Genomic DNA, 23690 nt, shown 5'->3' on the forward strand with positions numbered 1-23690 from the left:
TTTAATTCAGCTCTCACATGATGTTGCCGATAACCAAAAAAAAAAAAAAAAAAAAAAGAAGGAAAGCCATTTCCTTGGATATAAAAATTCAAATATTAGATTGTCTTCAAACTGGGGAAGGTGTGTCGGCTGTGGATAAGCATTTTGGAGTCAGTGAATCAACTGTCAGATCTGTAAAGAAAATTGAAGAGGCTATTAGAAAAGCGGTATGTTCTGGTACAAAATCGAGTGCGAAATTATCATCATACCCAAGAGATGTTGTTCTAGAAAAGGCCGAAAAAGCTTTAGTGATGTGGATAGAAAATAATGTACAAAAAAGAATGCCAGTTGATGGAAATTCCATCAAGCAATCAACATTGAGATTTTATGAACAAATTAAAAAACTGCAGCCAGATAGTTCATCTCAATCGAGGAAAAAATATGAATTTCATGTAAGCAATGGTTGGCTGGCTAAGTTTATTAAAAGATGCTCTTCATAATATAAAAATTAAAGGTGAAACGGTTTCTGTTGATGAAACAGCTGCTAAAGCATTTCCACAAAAACTTGCTAAAATAATTGAAGATGGAGGTCACACTCGTAAACAAGTTTGGAATATGGATGAAACCAGTCTTTTCTGGAAAAAAAATGCCAAACAGAACTTACATATCAAAAATGCAAAAAAATAAAAAAACTGTTGGTGGGTTCAAAGCAGCAAAGGATTGCATAACACTCCTATTTTGTTTGAATGCTTTAGAAGATCGGAAGTTAAAACCACTGCTCATAAATCGATCATTAAGACCCATGGCCAATGAAAGGCATAGATTTTCAAAAATTGCCAGTTCATTGGATGGCCAATAAAAAATCTTGGGTGATTATTGATATTTTCACTGAGTGGCTCCATAAACATTTTGTGCCAGAAGTTAGATTCTATTTGAATGACAAAGGTCTTGAATTTAAAGTGCTTTTGATTCTTGATAATGCACTCGGTCATCCTGCCATAGAACACCCAAATGTGCTTTTTTTTTTCTGCCGCCTAATACCACATCATTGCTACAACCTCTAGATCAGGGTATAATTGCGACTTTTAAAACATATTATGTCAGACGAACATTTCAGTATGTTTTGAACAAGCTAAATGATGATTAAACACTGTGAATTATGGATGTGTGGAAAAAATTTTCAATTATGGATTGTATTGATCAGGTTCGATTATCGTTATCTGAATTGAGACCAGAAACTATGAATGCATGCTGGAAAGCTATTTGGCCCACATGTGTTAAAGAGTATGCTCCTGTTCCCTTTAATCATACTGCAGAATTCCCCAATATACTAAGTTTGGCATGTGAAATTGGCGGAGAAGGATTCGATGATCTTATGTTGGCAGATATCGAAGAATTGTTAATTGATAAACCTCCTCTTAGCGAAGACGAAATAGTGGAGATTGTTTCTGAGACTCCTGAAAGTGAAGAAGTTAATGATAATGATCAAGATAATCCTACTTTTACTGCTGATATAATTAAAGGTCTTAAACTGGCCAGTAATTTAGGCAATTATTTTGCCCGACATGATCCATAAAGATATTAAAATTCATTATATGTATGTGTGTTCTCCATGAAATGTAAATAAAAATCTTATGATCCTAACGAATTTAATGTTTGTTTTTTTCCATTGTTTTGCTTATATTTCAGGTTTTTAACCAATCTTCACTTTTTCTATGGAGTCAGTAGTTCTTTTTACACGTATTTTTAGGAACGTATCTATCGTAAAAAAGAGGTTTAGATGTGTGTGTGTGTGTATATATATATATTTTTTTTTTAGTCTGAACTTTCCCATGAACAGTTCATGATCACTTCCAATCTCTGAAGATGTTAGAACTGTAATATCCAATATTTCATTTGTCGTAATGTTCTGTTTATTATATAATCTGTGGTAGACATTTGTCCTTTGTTATTTTTCCATATTATTTTGCATTCACTCTTGTGATTAAAGAAATTATTATTTATTCTCAATTTGCTATCTGTATAAAACTGTAGTAAACGTATTCCATGTAAATTTTCAGTTGTTTCATTCCATCTTTGGATGTTTCTGCTTGTTTTCAATCCTCGCATTTAAGTCTCCTGCCAGTCTCAATCCAGCCGATGATATTTTTCATTAGTTTTATGTAGCGCTTCATAAAATTCTTCAGTTTCTGTTTTCAGTTTTCCTTCTTCAAGGCTGTAGGCACTGATTATATTTAGAGTTTTATTTTCATATCAGTATTCTTTCAGATATACATTTCTATGCTTCTTTTTCATTTTGAAGATCCTAATATATTATTATTATTCTTACAACTGCTCTAGCTCTCTGTTTCTCTACTCCACTGAAAAATATGTAATAGTTATTTAATTTAGACCTTCTTTTACCTTTCTTTTTTGGTTCTGATATTCAAGCTATTTTTATATTTTGCTTATCTAGTTTTTCAGTTAATTCTTCTTGTTTTTGATTTAAAGAATGAATGCTCCAACTTCCCATCCTTAATGTGTTTTCCTTATCCAGTGCCCTTTCCATTTGTTCTTTCATTATCAAATTTATATGGACAGTCTGGCTACATTTTGTCCTGTTTCTATGAGCATTTAGTTTTTACATCCTACAAGTAGGTTTCTAGCCATACCTGCTTATGCTTCCTACCTTTAGCCAGGCACATTGATGTGGCCTTTTTTGTTAGTTTACACTACTGGCATGCAGCACCCATTCACACTTACACCATATTGAGGTAGCAGGTAGGATTGAGAGGAGGGTAGTAATTTTGCTCTTAATATTGTAACCTGAACCATTATTAGACATAATCAACAACATGAACTAAATCTCAGGCATACTCTGCTCTTGACAAGTTGGTTCTTTGAAGACTGTCATCCAAACACTACTGTTACTTGTCTTGTACCCATCAATTCACTAAGACTGAAGAAGAAAAACTGTGTGAGACATGTTGAGAAAAAAGAAGATATTTAGTTAAAGTCGGTTACCATATGGCAGTTAAATGTGCTTCTGTTACTTAGATCATCATTTCATTTATAACAGACATATAACGGAAATGAAAATTAAATACTGACCTGTTAGAAAACAGTTGATATTTGTGTTACCTTCAAGTATATCAATTTGCTGTGTCCAATCCAGTGAATCATCACTGAAACTTGGTTTGATTTTGCATTTCTTGTCTTCATATTTGAAAGGCAGAAAAACTGTTATCTTCTTAAAATTAAATCTCAAAAATAGGTTACTGTTTCACTTTTAGTTTAATTTTAGTTTAAAAATAATCATAATTTTCTAATTTCTAGGCTGTACTCTCTTCAGATAGGTTACCAAATCTTGAGAGTTGTCAAGTTGGTAGTAGATCATTGCAGTATAGTAAGTACTTGTTTTTATAAATCAAATTATGCATGTATAATGATTTTTCTACTATAACAGTACTAATAACTCAGTTCCTTAGTAAACTTATTCTTTACTGTGTAGTACCTCCATGTTGTATTTCAAACAATGATTTATACCATGTGTTTAGGAATACCTGGTTTCTAATTTCACCAAGAAATATTTTATTGGTTTTTTTTGAAACAGTGCCTACAAACTGACAGAAATAAGATTTTTTTTTTTAAATGGATAAGTTGGTGATGTTATTGTGGTTGGTTTTGACATTATAGAGGTCTTGTCACTGGAAGCTAGACCCATGAAGATACTTGGAACTAAATCAGTGATCAAAGTCATATATGCATGTACATATAGAAAAATGGTTTATCGCTATGTAATTAAATTACTCTGGATGAGAGAGAGTTTTAAGTTTTTTGCTTGGTTATAAAATAAATTCTGCTCAACAAGAAATTATATTCTTGTTTTTATTCTTCCCCTAAACATAAGCAAAGAAAAGTTTATATGTGAAGTAACTTCATTTCTAGGCTTTGTATATGGAGACATAGCTTCACATCAGATTGCACTTGTATTCCATGATTCACATGCTCAGCACAGAACACTCCCTTTCAGGTGTGTGTATATTGCCATAGGGAGGGTCACCATCCAGACTGATTTCAACCTTTATTGAGGTCTAATCAGTGAAAACTAGACCTTTGAAGATATGATCATTAAAATAAATGGTATTAAAAGTTGCATTTCTGTGTACGTATGGTGTGTGTGTTTATGCATGCAAATGCGCATAATAATGTTCATTTAAAATAAGAATGTGGCAAAGATGTACTATTTCATCTAAATTATTGAACAATATTAGAATATACTCTAATTGAACTTAATGCGATAATGAAGGAATTAATATGATTGGTTAAAAAAAACAACTAAATCATTTATGATATGCTGGTGATATTATGGGTATAGAAAACCATCAAAATAGAGCCAGAAGAAATGATGAAGAAACTACATACTGTTAATAAATCCAGACTATATATAAACTATAGAAAAACTAAAATAATGACAAATATCAAAGTAAACCAGATAACAAAAGAACAAATAACAATAGACAAATAATAAAATAGATCAAATGTAAAAATATGTATAGCTTGAAATAATATTTATATTTTAAGAATAAATAAATAAATTTGAATTCAGCTAAGTTGGATGGTTTTGACAAACTTTTCAGGATGCCAAAAGCGATTAAGCTTGGCTAAATTCTTCATTTTATTTTTTATATATTCTTCTTTTTTTAAAATTTACTGTGTAGTAAAATTAAATCTGAAAATAGAACTGAACATTTTCTACTAATGTATCATCCCTTTAATGACTTACAGATCAGAGATATGGACAGTAAGAATAAAAAACAAATACTAAACAGAATGAGAAAAACTAAGCATAAAATGGAGAGAGGGGCATGCTAAATATCAGACTACTTGGCAAAAGAAAGCATAAAGATATAAGAATAAAAACAAAAATATTGGCTATAGAAGAGACTTTCAATGGAAATAAGCCAGACATATTGACTATTTAGACTTACTTTATTTAGGTTTAAACTCATTATTTGGTTTAATCAAATAAATACAGAACATGTAAATAATTAAGCAACACGTTTAATCATTCCTATATTTCATCTCGGTCACTGAGGCATCATCAAGGAAACAATATTAAATTAACAAAAACACACACAAATTTGCACAAACACTAAATGGAAAGGATTAGACTTAAAGTCCTCTCCTTTATTTGCCAGACTCTCTTGTCCAATGGCTACATTTGCCAAAAAGGTCAACAAATTAATTGTTCCTTCCTCTCCTTGCATCCCTCTCAACATATTAACTATAGTAATGCTATCATTGTTCCTTATATCCAGGGCACCTCAGAAAAAATAGTCAGGACCTTAAAAAAAAGTACAGTCTTTTTTTTTTTTTTTTTTTTTTTTTTTTTTTTTTTTTTTTTTTTTGCATGGCATTCAAAAACCCTATCTAAAGCTGGCTACCTCATTTGCTCTCCCAAGGATCCTCTACCTCTTCTTTCAGTACTAGGTGTTTGCAAAATTCCCTTATCCTACAACTTATCTCATTATGGACAAACTGGAGATCTGCATAGAAGAACACAAAAAATTCTTCTGTTGTCATAAATATAGTCAGTCAGGGATTGCTGACCGTGCCTCAAATACCTTGTACAAAAACAAACGGAAAAAAACTACTATGCTTCACTACAAAAAATACAAATTTGAAAGGCTTTTTATAATCAGCAGCAGAATTAAAAAATCAATCTAATCTTAATAAATATGGTTGTATTATGCTTCCCAAAATTTGGGAAACTTTAATTCTCATGCCTCCTGCTTAACACAGCTAAGGCTAGCCAACAGGCTAGCAATGTTGCTAAAGGAAAATTACTAAAAACACCTAAATCTTAAAAGCTAGAAAAGAGCTAAAAAGGAGTTAAAATAAAAATTTAAAGCTAAAATTTTAGAAGTAGTAGCAGATACTTTTCAGTTAGTTACTTTACTCACGATGAAGTGGTATTTCCATTTAAGAAATGGAAATACCACTTGGAAGATGTCTTTCCTTGAAAGACATCTTCCAAGTGGTCTTCTGCATTTTCACTTAGATTTTCAGCTTTAATTTATGTAGCCATCATTCCAATATTACTCAGTGTAGATGTTGGTAAATTATAGTCTTTATTGCACTTGTTATTATGCTTGAGGCCATACTTGACTGACAAAATAGCTGTCATCATTTGCATTTCGAATTTCAAATGTTCATTAGTTCATTCAATTTCAAATGCATTGGAAATTGAATGAACTAAAAATTCATTCAATTTCCACAATAGAATTTGGCAGTATTAATAAATTTATGCACACCGAGAAATTTCTTTAAATGAATTCGTTCTAGATGCCGTACTTCAGCCTAGAATATCTCAGTGTTTTCTATGTTTGTCCATCTATTTAAGTGGATAGTGTAGTATTCAGCAGCAACAATATCTTTTTCTGTTTTCAGCATTATTTCTAAGATGGGAGTAACAGGTTCTTTTATATGCTTTAGGGTATTGTCAACAGAAAAAGAAGAGATCATTCTTAAAATATTCAAGTTTTCAGGCAACTTTTGCTTAAGCTGTTTGAAGAGACCAAGAAGAAACCGTCTTGCTCTATTTCTAAGACTGTGCTCATCATTTTGTGTTATTTTCTTTTGTATCGTCAACTCTGAAATTTTTCTTTCAAATCTGTAACCAAGATTTGGTTTGGGTTCCAAATAGTCATCAATCTCTGACTCTAGAGGATCGACTCTGGATGATGGTAGCACTAACATATTAGCAATATAGCTAATCAAACGAGAAAGGTCTTCAAATAATCTTGTCTTATTTGCACTGTTAGATTCAAAAATTTTGTTAACTTGTTGAACTTCAACTAGTTCAAAACAGGAACTAGTTGAACAGGATGCAAAAATAAAAGGTGGTGTTTAATTATTTATATTTGCTGTATTTATGCCATTAAACCCCATAATGAGTAAGACATATATTGGGGATGAAAGTTATTTCTCAGTGGCACCATACGAAGGAACACAAATGCATTGATGGTCCCGAAGAGCAAAATGGAATGCTGGGACCTAGTTAAGATGGGTGGTTAACATTGGAAAGCCTTCAACAGAGAAAGATGGTGGCAAATAGTTAAGTCCTATAACTAAAATTTAGTTATAAAAAGGGTTCTCGAGAAGAAAAAAAATCATGTATATTTGTACATGTAATATATATATTGATGTGAAGCCATTTGCTTAAATACACATATAACCTAGTTATGAAGTTACTTCATGTGCAAACATTAATGTATTAGGTGAAAGATAAAAACAAGAATATAATTTGTTGAAAGTTTTGTCTTGTAGCTATACTATGAATTAAAGATGCCAAGAAATTATATTCTTGGTTTAATCCTTTATCCAAGTGTAAGCAAACAAGGTTTGCACATGAAGTATCTTCAAGGATTGGGCTACTTGTATATAGAGGTTAATGACTTCGACTTCACATCAATTGCCTTAGTGTCCCATAATGCAAAGCACATGTATAAATACTATGCATTATAGGAAGGACCACTACCTATGCCGGTTTTTCAACCTTTACTGAGGTGAAAAAGTAAAGGGGTGTTCATCATAGGCCTAGAGTGGTTAATAGTTAGTATAGGGGTGCAAGAGAGCCTGATAGGATTAGGAGAAAGAAAAGACAAGTAGATAGTCTGAGAGATAAAGGCCTTAACTCTTTTATATCAATTTTCCTTTATCGCCTGTCTCATGCATCTGAACAACTAAAAGACCAATTGAAACTGAAGTGCAAAGATGACTGATACCCAGTTATTAGCCTTATCTAAGTTAACTGCCTGGGATTGCTCTCCAGTCATCCCTGCAATTGACCTTTTAAAAAATTTTTTAAAAAAAAACCTCTCATAGTAAAAGTAGAATTTTATCTCCTTGTGAATGTTGCTCCTAGAATGACTCTTTCTAAATATAAAAATTGTCTGACTGAACAATAAAATTTCCACAATACAATATTGCAAAGCATTTGTATGTCATATTGCTGGTTTCCAAATCCATGTTTCTTTCTTTCCATAAATGGTATTTTAATTCATTAATTATAAAAATCAAAACTCTCTTCCCATCGCTGACTGGTAGGGGATACTCAAAAAAAAAAAAAAAAAAAAAAAAAAAAAAACCTATTCTGTTTTAAGTAATGGAATGGCTAACACATTGCATAATTTGTTCCACATATGCAGGTTGTTATAAACAGATGTATATTTCAAACTTGATATAGAAAACAAAGCTGTAAAACACTTGACATGTGAAAAGGCAGCTGGAATAGATGATATTCGACCAGAATGATCAAATATCATCTATTAAACCTCCACACTTAAATATGGAGGTTTAAAAGTTGTTCAGTGGCTACACTGCTTAATGCCAGGTTTAATTCGAGATGATTGGAGTAGAGCTCTCATAAAAAAAGGAATAAAGCTAAATGTGAGAATTACACAGAAACTTCTCAACTAAGTGTTCCAGGTAAGATTTATGCAAGCATACTTGAAAAGAGGTAGAGAAAAATTATGTAAGAGAAATTGGGAGAAGGATAGGCTGGATTTAGGCCAAATAGAGGTTGTCAAGATCAGATTTTCACTTTGTGAGAAATAATTGAGAAATCATGGGAATATGACTAGAATCTGTACTTAATTTTGTAGATCTGGAAAAGGCACCAACAAGGTGGCAAAGGAAAAACTATTCAAAACATTACAATTGTATGAAATAAATGAAATATTATGCAGGACAATACATAGTATATATTTAAGTTGTAAGTCAGCAGTTAGAATTGAAGGTGGTTTTGATAAGATAAAGATGCACATTATTATTATTATTATTATTTGTCACCTCCAGGGAGTCCAAAGACTCATCGAGGGAGGGCATCCACTCTACAACTCTGTCTCCACCACTCACAATCCACCAACTGACTGCAACTACACCAACGGCATCTATCGCCGATCACCACCACTGGTATTTCCACAGTCAATCACAAACATCCATGCCCACAGCGGGATTCGAACCCGCAGCCTTTTGGCTGGGAGGCGGATACACTAACCACTCGACCAGCCAGGCTGGCATGAAAATCAACAATAAAAAGACCAAAACTATGAAAATTGGGAGGAACATAGAAAACTTTAGCTATTTAGGCACAGTTTTTAGCAAAGATGAAAAGTTCAGTCTGGAAATGGACAACAGAATAAGCAAATTTGGTATGGCAGGGAACCAGTTGAATTAATTTATAGGGAATAAGAGAGAAATTAGCCAAAATACTAAACTAGCATTATACAAGACAGTGTTCAAATCAGTTTTAAGTTATGGATCTGAGAGTTGGGTTAGAAATAAAATACTTGATCAAAGATTAGAGATCACAGATATAAGAGTTCTTAGAGAAATTAGGGAAATTAACAGATGGCCTCAGTAATGGAATCATATTAAAAATGAAGATTATTGGAAAGGAACTTGACATTATTAGCATTAAAGAATGTGTGATCAGAGCTAATCTAAGGTAGTATGAACACTTACATAGAATGAATGAGAAAAGATTAGCAAAACAGGTGTTTGGTGTCAAAACAGCACAGAAAAAGACCCGGGGGAAGACCAAGGTCTCGTTGGATTGGTTCAGTCAGAAGTGCCTTAAAAGAATGAAATGTTAGATACAACAATATTGGAGTGCTTGCAAGTAATAGACTAATTTGGAGGAAAATCTTTAATAGGAGATTAGTAATTATGTAAACTTAATCATGTAGTGCTCTCATAGTAGCCTTGAACACCCCCTCGAGGGTACATATCAGAAAATTGATGATGATTCTTGAAAGTAAAAATCAGATCTTGACCACCTCTATTTATCCTGAATCCAGTTTGTTCTTCCTTAAGATACTCTTCCACAAATTTTCTCATCCTCTTTTCAGAATTGCCAGAATCGTAGAGAAATTCTTCTTTAATTCTCACATTCAGCTTTATTCCTTTTTTATAGTTGGGAACTATGAGAGTTCTACTCCAGTCATCTGGAATTCTACCTCTCACCAGGGCTTGAGGAGTTGAAATTGAAAGTGGCCATTGCTTAGTAAGGTTAAAAATGGATATCACATTGAAAAGAACAGTATGTAAGAAAATTTTAAAAAAAAGAATTAAAGTTGCAGCTTTTACAAGTAAAATGTTATTGAAGAAAAAATGAAAGAAATTGAAAACACCAAACCTTGGAGTCTCGTTGGCAAACTTTGAAGAAGACATTGATTGATTCAGCTAGGGAGGTATGTGGTGAAGTTGTTTGCAAGGATAGAAAAATAAGAACACCATGGCGAACAAAAGAAGTTAAAGAAACAGTCCTGGAAAAGAAGAAAGCATTCCAGAAGTTCTTTGCAAATAAGTTGCCACATGCCCTAAAAGAATGCAGAGAAAAATGTAAGAGAGCTAAGCTGTGTGTAAAAGTAGCTTAAAAAAAATCCTGAAGACTTTAGTGCGAATATAGAAAATAAATATCAGGATGGTGGCAAAATGTTCTTGAGGCAATTGAAGAAGCTTAGAAATGGAGGAAAGAGTACTGTAAAAGGAATCAAAGATGATAAAGGTGTCCTGAAAACTGAAGATAAGGATATCCAGAAGTTCCTTGCAAATAAGTTGGCGCATGCCCAAAAGTTGTCTTTAGTAATTGCTCTGAAAGACTGTTAAATGAACCAAGCAATGACAGAGCCATACTAGAAAATTTTGAAGAGGAATGCAAAGAGGAGTACATATCCATACTCGAGGTAGAAAAAATCATCAATAACCTGAAATGTGGAAAGGCAGCTGGAGTAGATGATATTAGAAATGCTTAAGTATGGAGGTATGCAAATATTCAGTGGCTACACTGAAAACTTTCATACCTCCATTTTGACCTTCTGACCAGAGTGCCTGGTCAGAAGGTCAAAATCCCAATGATTGGGGTAGAGTTCTCACAGTATCATCTATATATAAAAAAAGGGGAATAAAACTGAATGTGAGAATTCCAGAGGAATTTCTCTACTAAGTGTTCCAGGTAAGATTTATGCAAGCATACTTGAAAAGAGGTTGAAAAATTTTGTGGAAGAGAAACTTGGAGAAAGACAAGCTGGGTGAAGGCCAAATAGAGGTTGTCAAGACCAGATTTTCACTTTAAGAAAATAGTTGAGAAATTGTGGGAATATGACAAGGATCTGTATTTAAGATTTGTAGATCTGGTAAAGGCATATGACAAGGTGCCGAGAGAAAAGCGATTTGATACACTACAACTATATTGGTGAATGGAACATTATAACGAGCAATACATGGTCTATATTTAAGTTGTCAGTCAGCAGTTAGAATTTAAGAAAATACAGGAAGATGGTTTGATGTAAAATCATGGTATGACAAGGAAGCACATTATCTCCGCCCGCTCTTATTCATCATATATATAGATTACGTTATGAAAGAAAGTGGCATCAAGTCTGGTATTAGAATTGGAGATGATGATGATGTACTCCTAAACTCACTAAATTGAATAACAGCTGTAACAAATTTGGCATGAAAATCAGCCATGAAAAGACCAAAACTATGAAAATAGGCAGGAGCATAGAATTCAGCTGCACTTTGAATGGAGATCCTATAGAACAAGTAAAATATTTCAGCTATTTAGGTGCAGTTTTCAGTGAAGATGGGGTTAAATCTGGAAATAGACAACAAAATAAGCAAAGTTGGTATGATGAGTAGCCAGCTGAATAAATTTATATGGAATAAGAGAGAAATTAGCCAAAACACCAAACTATTAGTATACAAGGCAATGTTTAAACCAGTTTTAAGTTATGGATCTGAGAGATGGGTTAGAAATAAAGTACTTGATCAAAGATTAGAGACCACAGATATAAGAGTTCTTAGAAAAATTAGGGAAATGAACAGATGGCCTCAGTAATGGAATCATATTAAAAATGAAGATATTAGAAATGAACTTGACATTATTAGCATTCAAGAATATGTAAGCAGAGCTAATCTAAGGTGGTATGGCCAGTTAAATAGAATGGGTGAAGAAAGGTTAGCAAAACAGACATTTGATGCCAAGATGATAGGAAGGACACCCAGAGAAAGACCAAGGTCTAGGTCTATTGATTCGTGCAAAAGTGCCTTAGAAGCACAAAATGTTAGATATGACAATATTGGAGTTCTCACAAGTAATAGATTGATTTGGAGGAAAATTGTTGATAGGAGATTAATAATGTAAGCTTAATCATGTAGTGCTGTCATAGTAACCTTGAACACCTTTTGATGGTATATATCAGGAAATTGGTGATGATTATGTTTACAAAGAGCCACTTGATAGCATTGCTAGGCATAAATAGAAGTGTCACTATCATGTGTATACAAATCTGCATAACTCAGATCCATGTACTTACTGTACTGGGCTTTGTAAGTCTACAAATTGCATGCCAGTAAGATGCGGGGGGGGGGGTGCTTAAGGGTCAAAGCTGTATAACTGGGAGGAGACCTCCACATAGTCTTTTAAGGAATGTGAAGAATTGACCTAATGTCCAATCCTTACCTTCTCATGGTGCACCCTCTTTGGTATCTACCTGGATAGTGAACGAATGAGGATGGGCTGGCAATTTGAGATTTAGCCGAACAAATTATATTCTTATTAGTTTACACCACAATATAAAATGATGGTACAACATGACAGAATTTCATGCCGGCTGGGGTGTCACCTGGTTAAACAAGGCCTCCGTTGTTGTTGACAGGGAACTAGGATAAACAGCGAAAAGTCAGTTATTGGAACAAATCTTGAAACATACCCCAACTCAACGTTCAAGATCGGTATCATCAACATAAGAAGCCTGAATGGCAAAGAAATGGAGCTAGCTGAGGAATTGGATAAGCACCAGATCGACATAATAGGAGTGACGAAACAAAATAGACAAAAACTGGTGAGATTTTTCTGAGCAATAAATACAAAATTTATATTCAGCAATGACAATCAAGAAAAAGGAGTAGCTATAGTATTCAACACTAAATACGAGGCTAATCATCTTGAATGGCAGGCAATATCAAGTAGAATGATGTGGGCAAATATCAGAATGGGGAACTGGACAATGAGACTTATTTGTGCCTATGATCCCACAAAAGGTTCTACCGGGTAGAAGTGGAGGAATTTTTTCAGGCTTTAGAGAACTGACACAATGAAAAAGGAAACATTGGTCCTTGTTGGGGATTTAAATAGCAGAGTAGGAAATTGATTGTCAGGCATACAAAAATATTTTGAGAAAATTTGGAGAAAGAGCAAAGCTAATAATAATGGCAGATACCTGTTGAATTTCTGCTCAGGACATGGACTGATTATTACTAATACAATGTTCCAAGAAATCAAACAGCATTTTTTTTTTAAATATAGAGACAATATTATTTATCTCAATAACCTAATTTGTGTAAATGAGGTTATTGATGAATTTTTGTTATGGATGGCAAGTAAAAATGAAATTATGAGATCTGTGAAGTTGATAATGGAACAAATTTTCAAGTGAAATTGTACTTCAGTAGACGAGTTTGAAGCAAAAAGCACTATGTAAAAAGAAATAGAAAAAATGAATCCCACTAGATTCGTTTTGACTGTAAAATCAAAGTCAGTTGAATCAGACAAGATCTTTTCATCATTAAGAAATGAAATGAATTTATATGAAGCAATGTATGTACTGACACCAAACCTAAAAATTTCATTTCATGCATTTCTAACCACTAGACTTATGTCAATCCAAAATAAAAATTTTTTTAACTTCACGAAAATCCAGACACTCTTACCAAGCAATTAAGGCTTTAAAAATAATAATAATAATAATAAAAAATAACAATAAATGTAAATAGTTAAATCTTTGTAGTAGTTTATTATTGTATTATCTTATTTATTTTTTTTTATTTAGTATGAACTTTGAATTTCTTATATGTTAATCTCAAACTTATTTTTTTCAACGAGTGTATGTTGTTACCTATCTGTACGTATATATTTTTTGAATATCTAATATTAATTAAAATTTACCTTTTTTCCCCTATATGCTAAATTTACAATTCATTATTATAGCATTTTATGACTAGAGTAAACACAAAATTCTTATTTAAGAGAATTTGTAAATATTACATGAATGAAATAAAATTTTGGGAGATTCTTGGAAATTGCAATTTCATGTTCCTGATTAAAAAAAAAATCAAGAATTTGTAAAATCTACTTTTAAAGAAGAATTTTTGTGTATACTCTTTTATATGAGAAATACATTTAAATATTTTCTTCACATAAAGGACATTGTTTTAAATATCACTGGTAAAAATGATATTTAAAATGTGTTTTGCAATAAATTTTAATGAGGTGTAAAATTGTTTTGCCCATGTATTATAAAGAATTTCATTGTAAGAGAAGTCATTATTTCATTATTATTACTTTTTTTTTGAGGGGAGAGAAAAGGGGAATTTTAAAAAAAAAAAAACTACTTTTTAGATCTAATCCAAAGGCTGAGGTCAAGAGAACGGGAAAGAGAACAACAGCGTAAAGCAAGTCAACCACAAAGACCTCGAGAAGTAAGAGAAAGAGAATCTCAATTAACACTGAGATATGATGCGCCTCCATTTACTATGCCAGGAGAAGCGGGCAGTAGCGTTCAGGGAAGCAACGAGCATCTGAATCCTCATCGACAACAACTTGGTCAGCGTCTTTATCCTAGGGTGCAAGCTCTTAGGCCGGTGAGAAGAATCTTTGCTTATATGCCAATTATTATATCTGAATTTTATTAGCATGGTTATAGTATTTGGGCATTCATTTCCATATGCACTAACACCCAAGGATCTTTACTTCATTCATCTGTCATTATCATTTAAAGTACACATAAATTTGTACACATTTTGGTAATCATAATTTTCATCCAACTTAAAGAGCAGTTTCAGGTAATCAAGATAGAAATGACATTACACTTCTGAACATGAACATGTGAAGGATTGAAACATCATGTAATCAATGAAAATAATAATAATATAAAAATAAAATTAATAAAAAAAAATTAGTGATAAGTGAGATGAATATTGAATAAGATGTCATGTTATGTTACTGCATCTTTATACACCATTACGGTATGCTATATCTGAATTTTTAATGGTTTTAAATTTAGTGATTAAAGGAATATATTAAAATTTTGAAGGAGAATATACTACTGAGTATGGCTTTCTTCTAAAAATGTCAGCTTAGTGCTGTAGATTATTTATAGCAACTCACTTAACTGAGAAGAGACCACCACATATATATTGAACAAATAAAAAAGGACTAATCATTTGGGACTTTGGCCATCCAAATTGTATACAATGCTAGTCAAAATTGCATATATATAATCAAGGTAATCAAGATAGAAATGACATTACACTCAGTGTAGTTCTTCTGAACATGAACATATGAAGGATTGAAACATCATGTAATCAATGAAAATAATAATAATATAAAAATAAAATTAATAAAAAAAAATTAGTGATAAGTGAGATGAATAGTGAATAAGATATCATGTTATGTTACTACATCTTTATACACTATTATGGTATGCTATATCTGAATTTTTAATGGTCTTAAATTTAGTGATTAAATGAATATATTAAAATTTTGAAGGAGAATATACTACTGAGTATGGCTTTCTTCTAAAAATGTCAGCATTAGTGCTGCAGATTATTTATAGCAACTCCTTAACTGAGAGGAGACCACCACCATATTGAACAAATAAAAAAGGACTAATCATTTGGGACTTGGCCATCCAAATTGTATACAATATTAGTCAAAACTACATACATATAATGGTACGTAATCAGGGAAATTGGTACGTAATTCTGGGGAATTGCCTAGTTAAACAAGGCCCATTGCTATTTTCATTAGGGAGGAAGGGAGAACAGTGAAAAGTCACCTTCTGGAATAATCTCAGCAGTAATGAAAGTAGATCCCATCATAAAAACATCAGGGAAATTGGTACGTAATTCTGGGGAATTGCCTAGTTAAACAAGGCACATTGCTATTTTCATTAGGGAGGAAGGGAGAACAGTGAAAAGTCACCTTCTGGAATAATCTCAGCGGTAATGAAAGTAGGTGCCATCATAAAAAGCATTAGTGGAAAAGAATTAGGGTAAGCAAGGGAGTTAAAGAAATACCATATTGACAGACTCAAACAGTTAAGATCCTTCTAAATGGTAAGTATGATAATTTATTCAGACATTCAGGCTGTACTATTCAAGGTCAAATATGAAGATATCTGAGACTAAACATGAAGATAACTTTCTTAAATGTGAGCCTGTTTCTAGCAGATTAGGAATTAGAAGATAAAGCTTATTTGTATTTGTGATCTCATGAAAAGTTCTGTCAGCATGGGGGGGGGGGGGGGGACTTTTTTGAAATGTTAGAGAAGACAACTAACAGAAAGGAAAAAACTGGCTTTAGTTGGAAAACTAAACAACAGAGTAGAAAATCAGTCTCAGGCATACAGAAATGTTATGAGAAAAAAAAGGCAAATTTAATAAATTGTTAATGGCAAATACCAACTGGATTTCTTCTCAGAATACACATTAGCATCATCTTCCAACACAAAAATGTATATAAATTCACATGAATAGAATATGAGTATGAAAAGTCTTATCTGTTTTTTGTTCATAGCAATAGTCTTTGATTGATCAATCCAAGATTCAAGAGTGTATGTTGTTTAATAATGAATATCCCATTCAAAAGAAAAATGTCTGAAAGAATCAAACAATTTTCAAATAGAAAATCTGAACTTAAATAGTATTGGGAAACATAATTTTTAGAAACAAAAATTACACCTTACTGACTGAGTGACAAAATCTGAAGAATATCAGATCTGGCAATTGGCACAGTCAGCATCTCATGAAATTAATTACAAAGACAGAAAATATGAATTCTTTAGTGGACACAGGAAGTTCAAGTAGGTCCATGAAAAGAAGAAATCATATAAAACAGTTACTGAGTGGGAAGTTAGCATCTACTCTTAGAGAGTATAGAAAAAATGTAGGGAAGCTAAATTATGTATAAAAGAGCTAAATAAATAATTGGAACATTTTAGAAAGAATGTTAAAGACAGAGACAAATAAAAAGAAATGAGATAAGAAACAATTAAACAGCAGTATAAAATATCCAAGAGGAATGGAATCACGAGTAATTTTATTTCTTGATGTAGAAAATACCATCAGAAACCTGACGCCGCCCTTCCTTCCTTGTAGTGAAGATGACTCAGTTGACCAACTTTAACCTTTGACAAAACATTAAAGTTTACTTATGAAGGATAATAATAACAGTGAATACAATTCATTGAAGAAACATTTTGTCATTTAAGTGACTTTGAACGGATCAGTGAAGTGAATAGTCACTGAAGGCAATGTTCCAATGGTGTTTGCCTCAAAATACTAGATTGTACAGGTATCAATAGTGTACTGGAAGTGGTCAAGGGGATTCGGAAGGAAGCTGTAACTGACTGCATCTCCAGAGTTAGGAGAATAAATTGTAAGGAAATTAAATGGATGAACAAAACTTTAAAATGACTACAATAAAAGAAAATGTTTGGAATCAATATTGGGAGAAATGTGCTAAAGAAACCATGGTGTAAAATGCAAAATTAGGACCATGAAAAAAGTTAATTGAACAGCCAAAGGAAATATGAGAGAATTATTTTGCTGTATGGTGAGTAAAGTGAGAATGGCAGGTACCAAAAAAAGCATGAAAGGATCAACCTTGGCAAATGCAGAACGTAGGAAAGTGTCAAATGCACAGGGACTAGCTAAATTATTAAGTAATTACTATGGTAAGGTATATGTTCCAAACAGACCCATTATCTCCAAAGGCTGATTTGGAACTAGATGAAAAGAAAGAGGTTATATAAAATAGAGATGTTAAACACGTTGCCACAAACACAACAGTGGTGTTAGTGGTATCATTGTGGATGCTAAAGAAATGTGCAAGAAAATTAGTAGTGCCCTTGATCTGGTTGTTTGATTTAGATCTTAACAGAAACATGATTTCTAACAAGTGAAAAGAAAGCAAGATATAGAATGGAGCTTGAATTGATACAGCTAATTATAAACTTGTCTGTATCTCTAGAATAGGTATTCAAGTACTGGAGAGACTGGCCAGAAACTTCATCCAGATGTGGGTAGATAGTAATTTGATTGTTTATAGAGGATAACATGACTCTGTTAAAGGATATGTCCAACAGTAACTTTCTCACATATTACATCAAAGTGAAAGTAGATTGGAATAAGAGGAATGGATATATTGGAAGGTTAATGGAGACCTCTCAGTATCAGTATTTTCCTTCAACTCTTGTGTAAACAACCAATGCAAATCGCATTGTCACAAGCTGCTCATTGCACATGCCACTGATCTTTCACCAGAAGAACATCAGAAGCATGATTAATCTTGATACTAAGGCTCCTTGTCCAAATGGTATTCCTTTAGTTATTTTCAAGATCTGTGTACCGAAATTAGCGCCCATCATCTGGATTTTGCCAAGATATTTGACAGGAGTCCACACTGGGAATTATCATACAAATACAATGAATAGGCATGCAAAATAGACATGGGAGATGGTGAGAGAGTGGTTGACTAGCAGGTACCAGAGGAAGGAATGATGTATGGAAGAGCTCGACCCATGAAAACAAAGGTGATGGAGAGGGGGAGGGGGGGCATTATCACCATTCTCTGCTTTAACCATTGCTTTTGGACTTGTATATTAACAAAGGTAATAGGGAACATCCAATTATATGCTGATGGGGGAAAAGTTAAATTTGCTGGTAAAGGACATTATCAGATGCAGAATCCTTTCAGGCTGATCTTAACGAACTGGTGCTATTGGCATATGGCAGTGAATGTCAGTTTAGTGTTGCTAAGCGCAAGGTTGTGGATTTTAGATTTGATGACTATTGCAGGCAAAGTAATTTGCCTGCAATAGTCAAGTGGTTGAAGCTAGTAACAGGAATTATAGTGACAATGATTCAAAGCTTAAAGGCTGCATTGCTGAAGTGATCATCACATCAGATAACTGTGGTGTAGAAAAGAACACTTACTTGTAGAAGTAAGGAAGCTATTCTCACGAGAATGCTTTGATAAGACCATATCTGAAGATAAGAAAACATTCAAAATGATCTACCACCGAGTAACAAGTTCTGGTTACTACAATATCTGGTCTGTGGTACTTTGGATATGTGGGGAGACTGGAGAGCTTGGGATCATTCCTGGAAACTGGCTAAGGGTGTGATCAAAAGCATGTATCAGGCTCTTTTCTTGATTAGTGGTGTGGTTATTTATTTAGCATTTGGCTAAGAAAAATACATGCATATGCTACCACATACACAAAAAAAAAAACCACATACAAGTTATTCTCCCACATGAGAGGGCTTTGATAAGACCATATCTGAAGATAAGGAAACATTCAAAATGATCTACCACCGAGTAACAAGTTCTGGTTACTACAATATCTGGTCTGTGGTACTTTGCATATGAGGGGGAGACTGGAGAACTTGGGATCATTCCTGGAAGCTGGGTAAGGGTGTGATCAAAAGCATGTATCAGGCTCTTTTCTTGATTAGTGGTGTGGTTATTTATTTAGCATTTGGCTAAGAAGAATACATGCATATGCTACCACATGCACAAAAAAAAAACATATACAAGACAACAAAATTCATAAAAGAATACAATAGTGTTAAGTAACACTGTAGTCGTATATGCATATAAAAATATACAATAGTGGTGTTGTGAGTGAATGGAATAAGCTACTGATGGATATAATGTGATCTTCAGTGAATATTTTCCAGGAGAGGTATGATAGGTACTTAGCCGTTGTGTGACTTACAAAGGGACATCACTTGATGAATCCTTGAATCTCTAGAGGAATCCATACATAATAATTGCAACAATAAATAATTAATCCTGAAATATGATGATATAGAACTTCTATAGTAGCTCTATGCAAAATTCACATGTGACTTAGTCACAAGGTCTAATCCTAGATGATTGAAATGGAACTCTCATTGTACCAATTTATAAAAAAAGGGAAATAAAACTAAATATGAGAATTACAGAAGAATTTCCTTATTGTGTATTGTAAGAAAGATTAATTCAAGAATGCTTGAGCAAAAAGGCTAAGAAAAACTAGTGACCAGCAAAATATTTTGTCCATTAGGTGTCTGATGTTGGGTAAATGGGTGATGTAAATCAGATGCAGTAGTCCATTTGGCTCTAATAGTAGGTGGGGTGGGGGGGGAGCACTTTTTTTTTTTTTTTTTTTTTTTTTTTTTTTTTTTTTTTTTTTTTTTTTTGCTAGCATAGTCTTCATCCCAACCCCCAGAACTAAGAGTAGAACAAACAGTAATTCCTCCTGCTATGGAGGGAAAGTTCTTGGGACCCATAAACAGTTTTATTTTATTCATGTGGGCTTCTCCCTGTTCCTCGACCGCCCCCTTAGAACTGGTTGAGTCCTCCTAATGAGGGATTAAGTACTATATCTTATGACTGTAGCCTATGTGTTCATGGGGCCGGTTTGCCTGCTTACAGGATGAAAAAAACCCAGATAAAACTCGGGGGGGGGGGGGGGGGCTGTTCACGCCCAAAGACACTCCTTCCCCAGGCATATGGTTGCAAAATGCATAGCCACTAGGCTAACCATGCTCCATAAACAGTTAACATATCTATATTCCTATTTTTTTTGTATCTGTACTGAGCACTGATTCAGCAAGACTGGGGTCTACAGCTCTTCCAGAGTCAGAATGCTTCACTGGTTGAATCCTTTCTGCCACCAAGCAGTTATCAGCCATTATTATTGCCATTATTTATTATTTTTTTATTATTTAATATTATTAGTGGCAGTATCATTGTCATGAATCGTTATTTTACATTTTTAGTAATCTGTCTGATCTTTATACACGTAGGCATATTTTATTTGAATCATCATGTGCTTTTAAATGGTTACAAAAAATCTTACTTCATATAATTAAAAAGTTTTATATGTACAAAAAGTTCTTTGCTTTGCTTACAATATAGTTAATACATTCACCATATATATTTTTAACCGTGGACTTGGTGCATTATAGCTGTTTACGTCGATGCTCTATAAAAATCCAAACACAGAAGAAATCTGCAGAATTCTGTTCTATATATTCCATTCTATTCCATATATAAAAGACATTTCTGAACATGTATCAAACATTCTAAGAAAATTCCAGTTCATTGCTGCATTCTAACTGTTACGTCGTTGTTTTCTTAAATATTTTACTTCTATTGTTCTCATTTTGCCTACTGAGATCTGGCTTCTAAACTGACTTTCTGGAGCCGTTTCTCTCTTCAAGCTCTGACGAAATTTATTTGTTTATGCTGCGCCAGTCAGAACTCTAGGATAGAAATTCTTATTCGAAGAAACTTTCCCAGAATTCAAGTAATACCTCATATAGATTAAGTAGTTAGGTAGATTGAGTTTTCAGTATACAGTCATGGCCTTGATCTTAAATTCCCCTCTTTTCCTCTAAACATAGGTTCGATATTTTCGTGAGTGATAGATAAATTTCACTCTCTTACTCAGACAAACTCAGGTATACGTGGGAAAACATATTTATTATTTATCTAAGAACATTACAATTTAAACAACACATATAATCAAGCAAATCAAGGTTAATACTAAAATACAAGTAAAGCAGGGTAATAATAATCAAACAGACAGGCTATTCAAACACGCTCATGAGAATCTTATGTTCATCTATATCACAAAAATAGTCTAGACTACCAATCCAATTCGATTAACATAACACAGGAAATTGTCTCAAAAATCTCTCTCTTTTCTTTTTTAAACTCTTTCCATTTTATGCCTTCATCACCAATAGATAACACATAAAAGGGAGGATTTGTACATTACCACCTTGTTAGATGATTTCTCGATCCTTCCATCTGTTCTTTGTTATAGATTGTCCCTCTGTACGATGGATTGCTGTCACATGCTCGTCCCGAATTAGCCACTTGTTTCTTCTGGGCTTACGAACTTTTTGCGTCGCCACTTCTAACGCGATTTACCTTCAAAGGAATCCTTTGCTGCTTTCTCATCAGATAGATCCACACCGATGGTCTAAAATCATTAGTGATTTTAGACCGAATACTGCCATCATCTCGTGCTATATGTTCTTTGATTCGCGTCGCTCAGCAATGTGGGAAACACGCTGCTGCTTTGCCATCTTCACACATCTTGTCGGATATCAGGTATGCTGATCCACTCGGGAACTTCGAGCAGGAGACCCACAGGGAGGGCACATGCAACCGGGAAACACCACAGGAACCAGGAGAAAAACGTAAAAGGAAACAAAAAAAAAAAGCCCCTCTCAACGATGTGAATCCATTTTAAATCCCATTATAGCGCCCTCTTTCTGCACTCCAAACTTGTCTACAACGCTCTCCCATTTGCTATTACCGAGTGACGTCACCTCTCGGTGACAGCAAATGGGTAGGCATTCGCCTTCCACGAATGCCTGCTCATCGCTCGTTACGTCATCTTTGGTGGTCAAACTGCAACCTTTGAACTTTCGTTCGCATGATGATGCACGACTTTTTAACATCAATGTTAAACTATGCATGGCATAGTTTAACATTGATGTTTTTTGACAAATTAAGATTCCATCTATTTTAAACAATAACCTTAAACATAGTACAATTTAATATTTATTTCCTCCTGCAATTTCATTTTAATTTAAAATTCAACCTCTTCTTTTATATTTTAATTCCTTTTTTAAGCAAAGTTAATATCTGCATCTTCACATATTATGTCTGCTTTGCCAAGAGTACAAGTGTGCTTTTGCTTGATATTGTTCTCTTGTTAAATCTTGAATGGAGCAGTTCTATTCTTGATAGAGCCATCATTCAAGATCTAACACTAACCTTTCAGCCAAATTCTCCACCTACTACCATCCATTAAAGATAAACTCTCTCTCCCTCTCTCTCTCTCTGTTATTGCAACCTGGAGTTTATCAAATTTTCTGTGCATTTAACATTTTATTTTGATCAAACAAGAAGATAGTTAAAAAACATATCAACTTGAATCAAAGCTTCTTAAATTATAACCTATTAAAATGGGTTGGCTCAACCTGGAATTTATGTTAAACATGAAATCCTTTGGAACAATCTCAAATTGCTACAGTACTCAAGCCCTACTATATCAGCCAAATCTAAATCATAATGACTGTCTTGCAGTTCCAAAAATGTGGGAAATTGTGATTTAACTATATGAAATTGTTTTAAATGATTCTGAATAGTGTTCTTGTTAGCAGTTTCATAACTACATGTCCAGAAAGAATTCCATTATTATTGCAGGTGTTTATCAATACTTGAATGGTGTTCAAATTTCTGTTATTGTTCTTTAATCCATTCTGATAATGTTGAAGACATAAGACAAAATATCTGCAAATTGATTCATTTAAAGTTATTTACTGCGGTATGTGTTTCAATTAACTATTCAAGTTAATTGAAACACATATAACATTATCTTAATGTTTAATGTGAAGTACTTAAATTACTATCCCCTTTTCCTGATCCCTAGGCTTCCAAATAAATCATTATTTATTTGAATTTCACCTGTTTCACTCTTTATCTTATTGATGCAAGTTATGTCAAATAATAAATCATTATTTATTTGAATTTCACCTGTTTCACTCTTCAGCTTATTAATGCAAGTTATTGTCAGCACAATTGTTTT

The 23690-nt window shown here is 33.4% G+C and overlaps 1 protein-coding gene across 5 annotated transcripts in view; it reads left to right on the forward strand.

Moving 5' to 3' along the window:
* Positions 1–23690, forward strand: part of hyd (E3 ubiquitin-protein ligase hyd) — a 680323-nt gene that overhangs the window by 558907 nt on the left and 97726 nt on the right. For all 5 annotated transcript variants that reach the window (XM_090411567.1, XM_090411569.1, XM_090411568.1 and 2 more), the window contains 2 exons: positions 3295–3364; positions 14432–14673. In XM_090411567.1, coding sequence (XP_090267693.1) covers positions 3295–3364; positions 14432–14673 — 312 coding nt within the window. The remainder of the gene's footprint in view (positions 1–3294; positions 3365–14431; positions 14674–23690) is intronic.

This window comes from Typopeltis vanoorti, chromosome 21 (assembly GCF_054136105.1).
Source record: "Typopeltis vanoorti isolate ZY-2024b chromosome 21, IOZ_Tvanoo_1.0, whole genome shotgun sequence".
In the NCBI taxonomy this organism is placed as follows: Eukaryota; Metazoa; Arthropoda; class Arachnida; order Uropygi; family Thelyphonidae; genus Typopeltis; species Typopeltis vanoorti.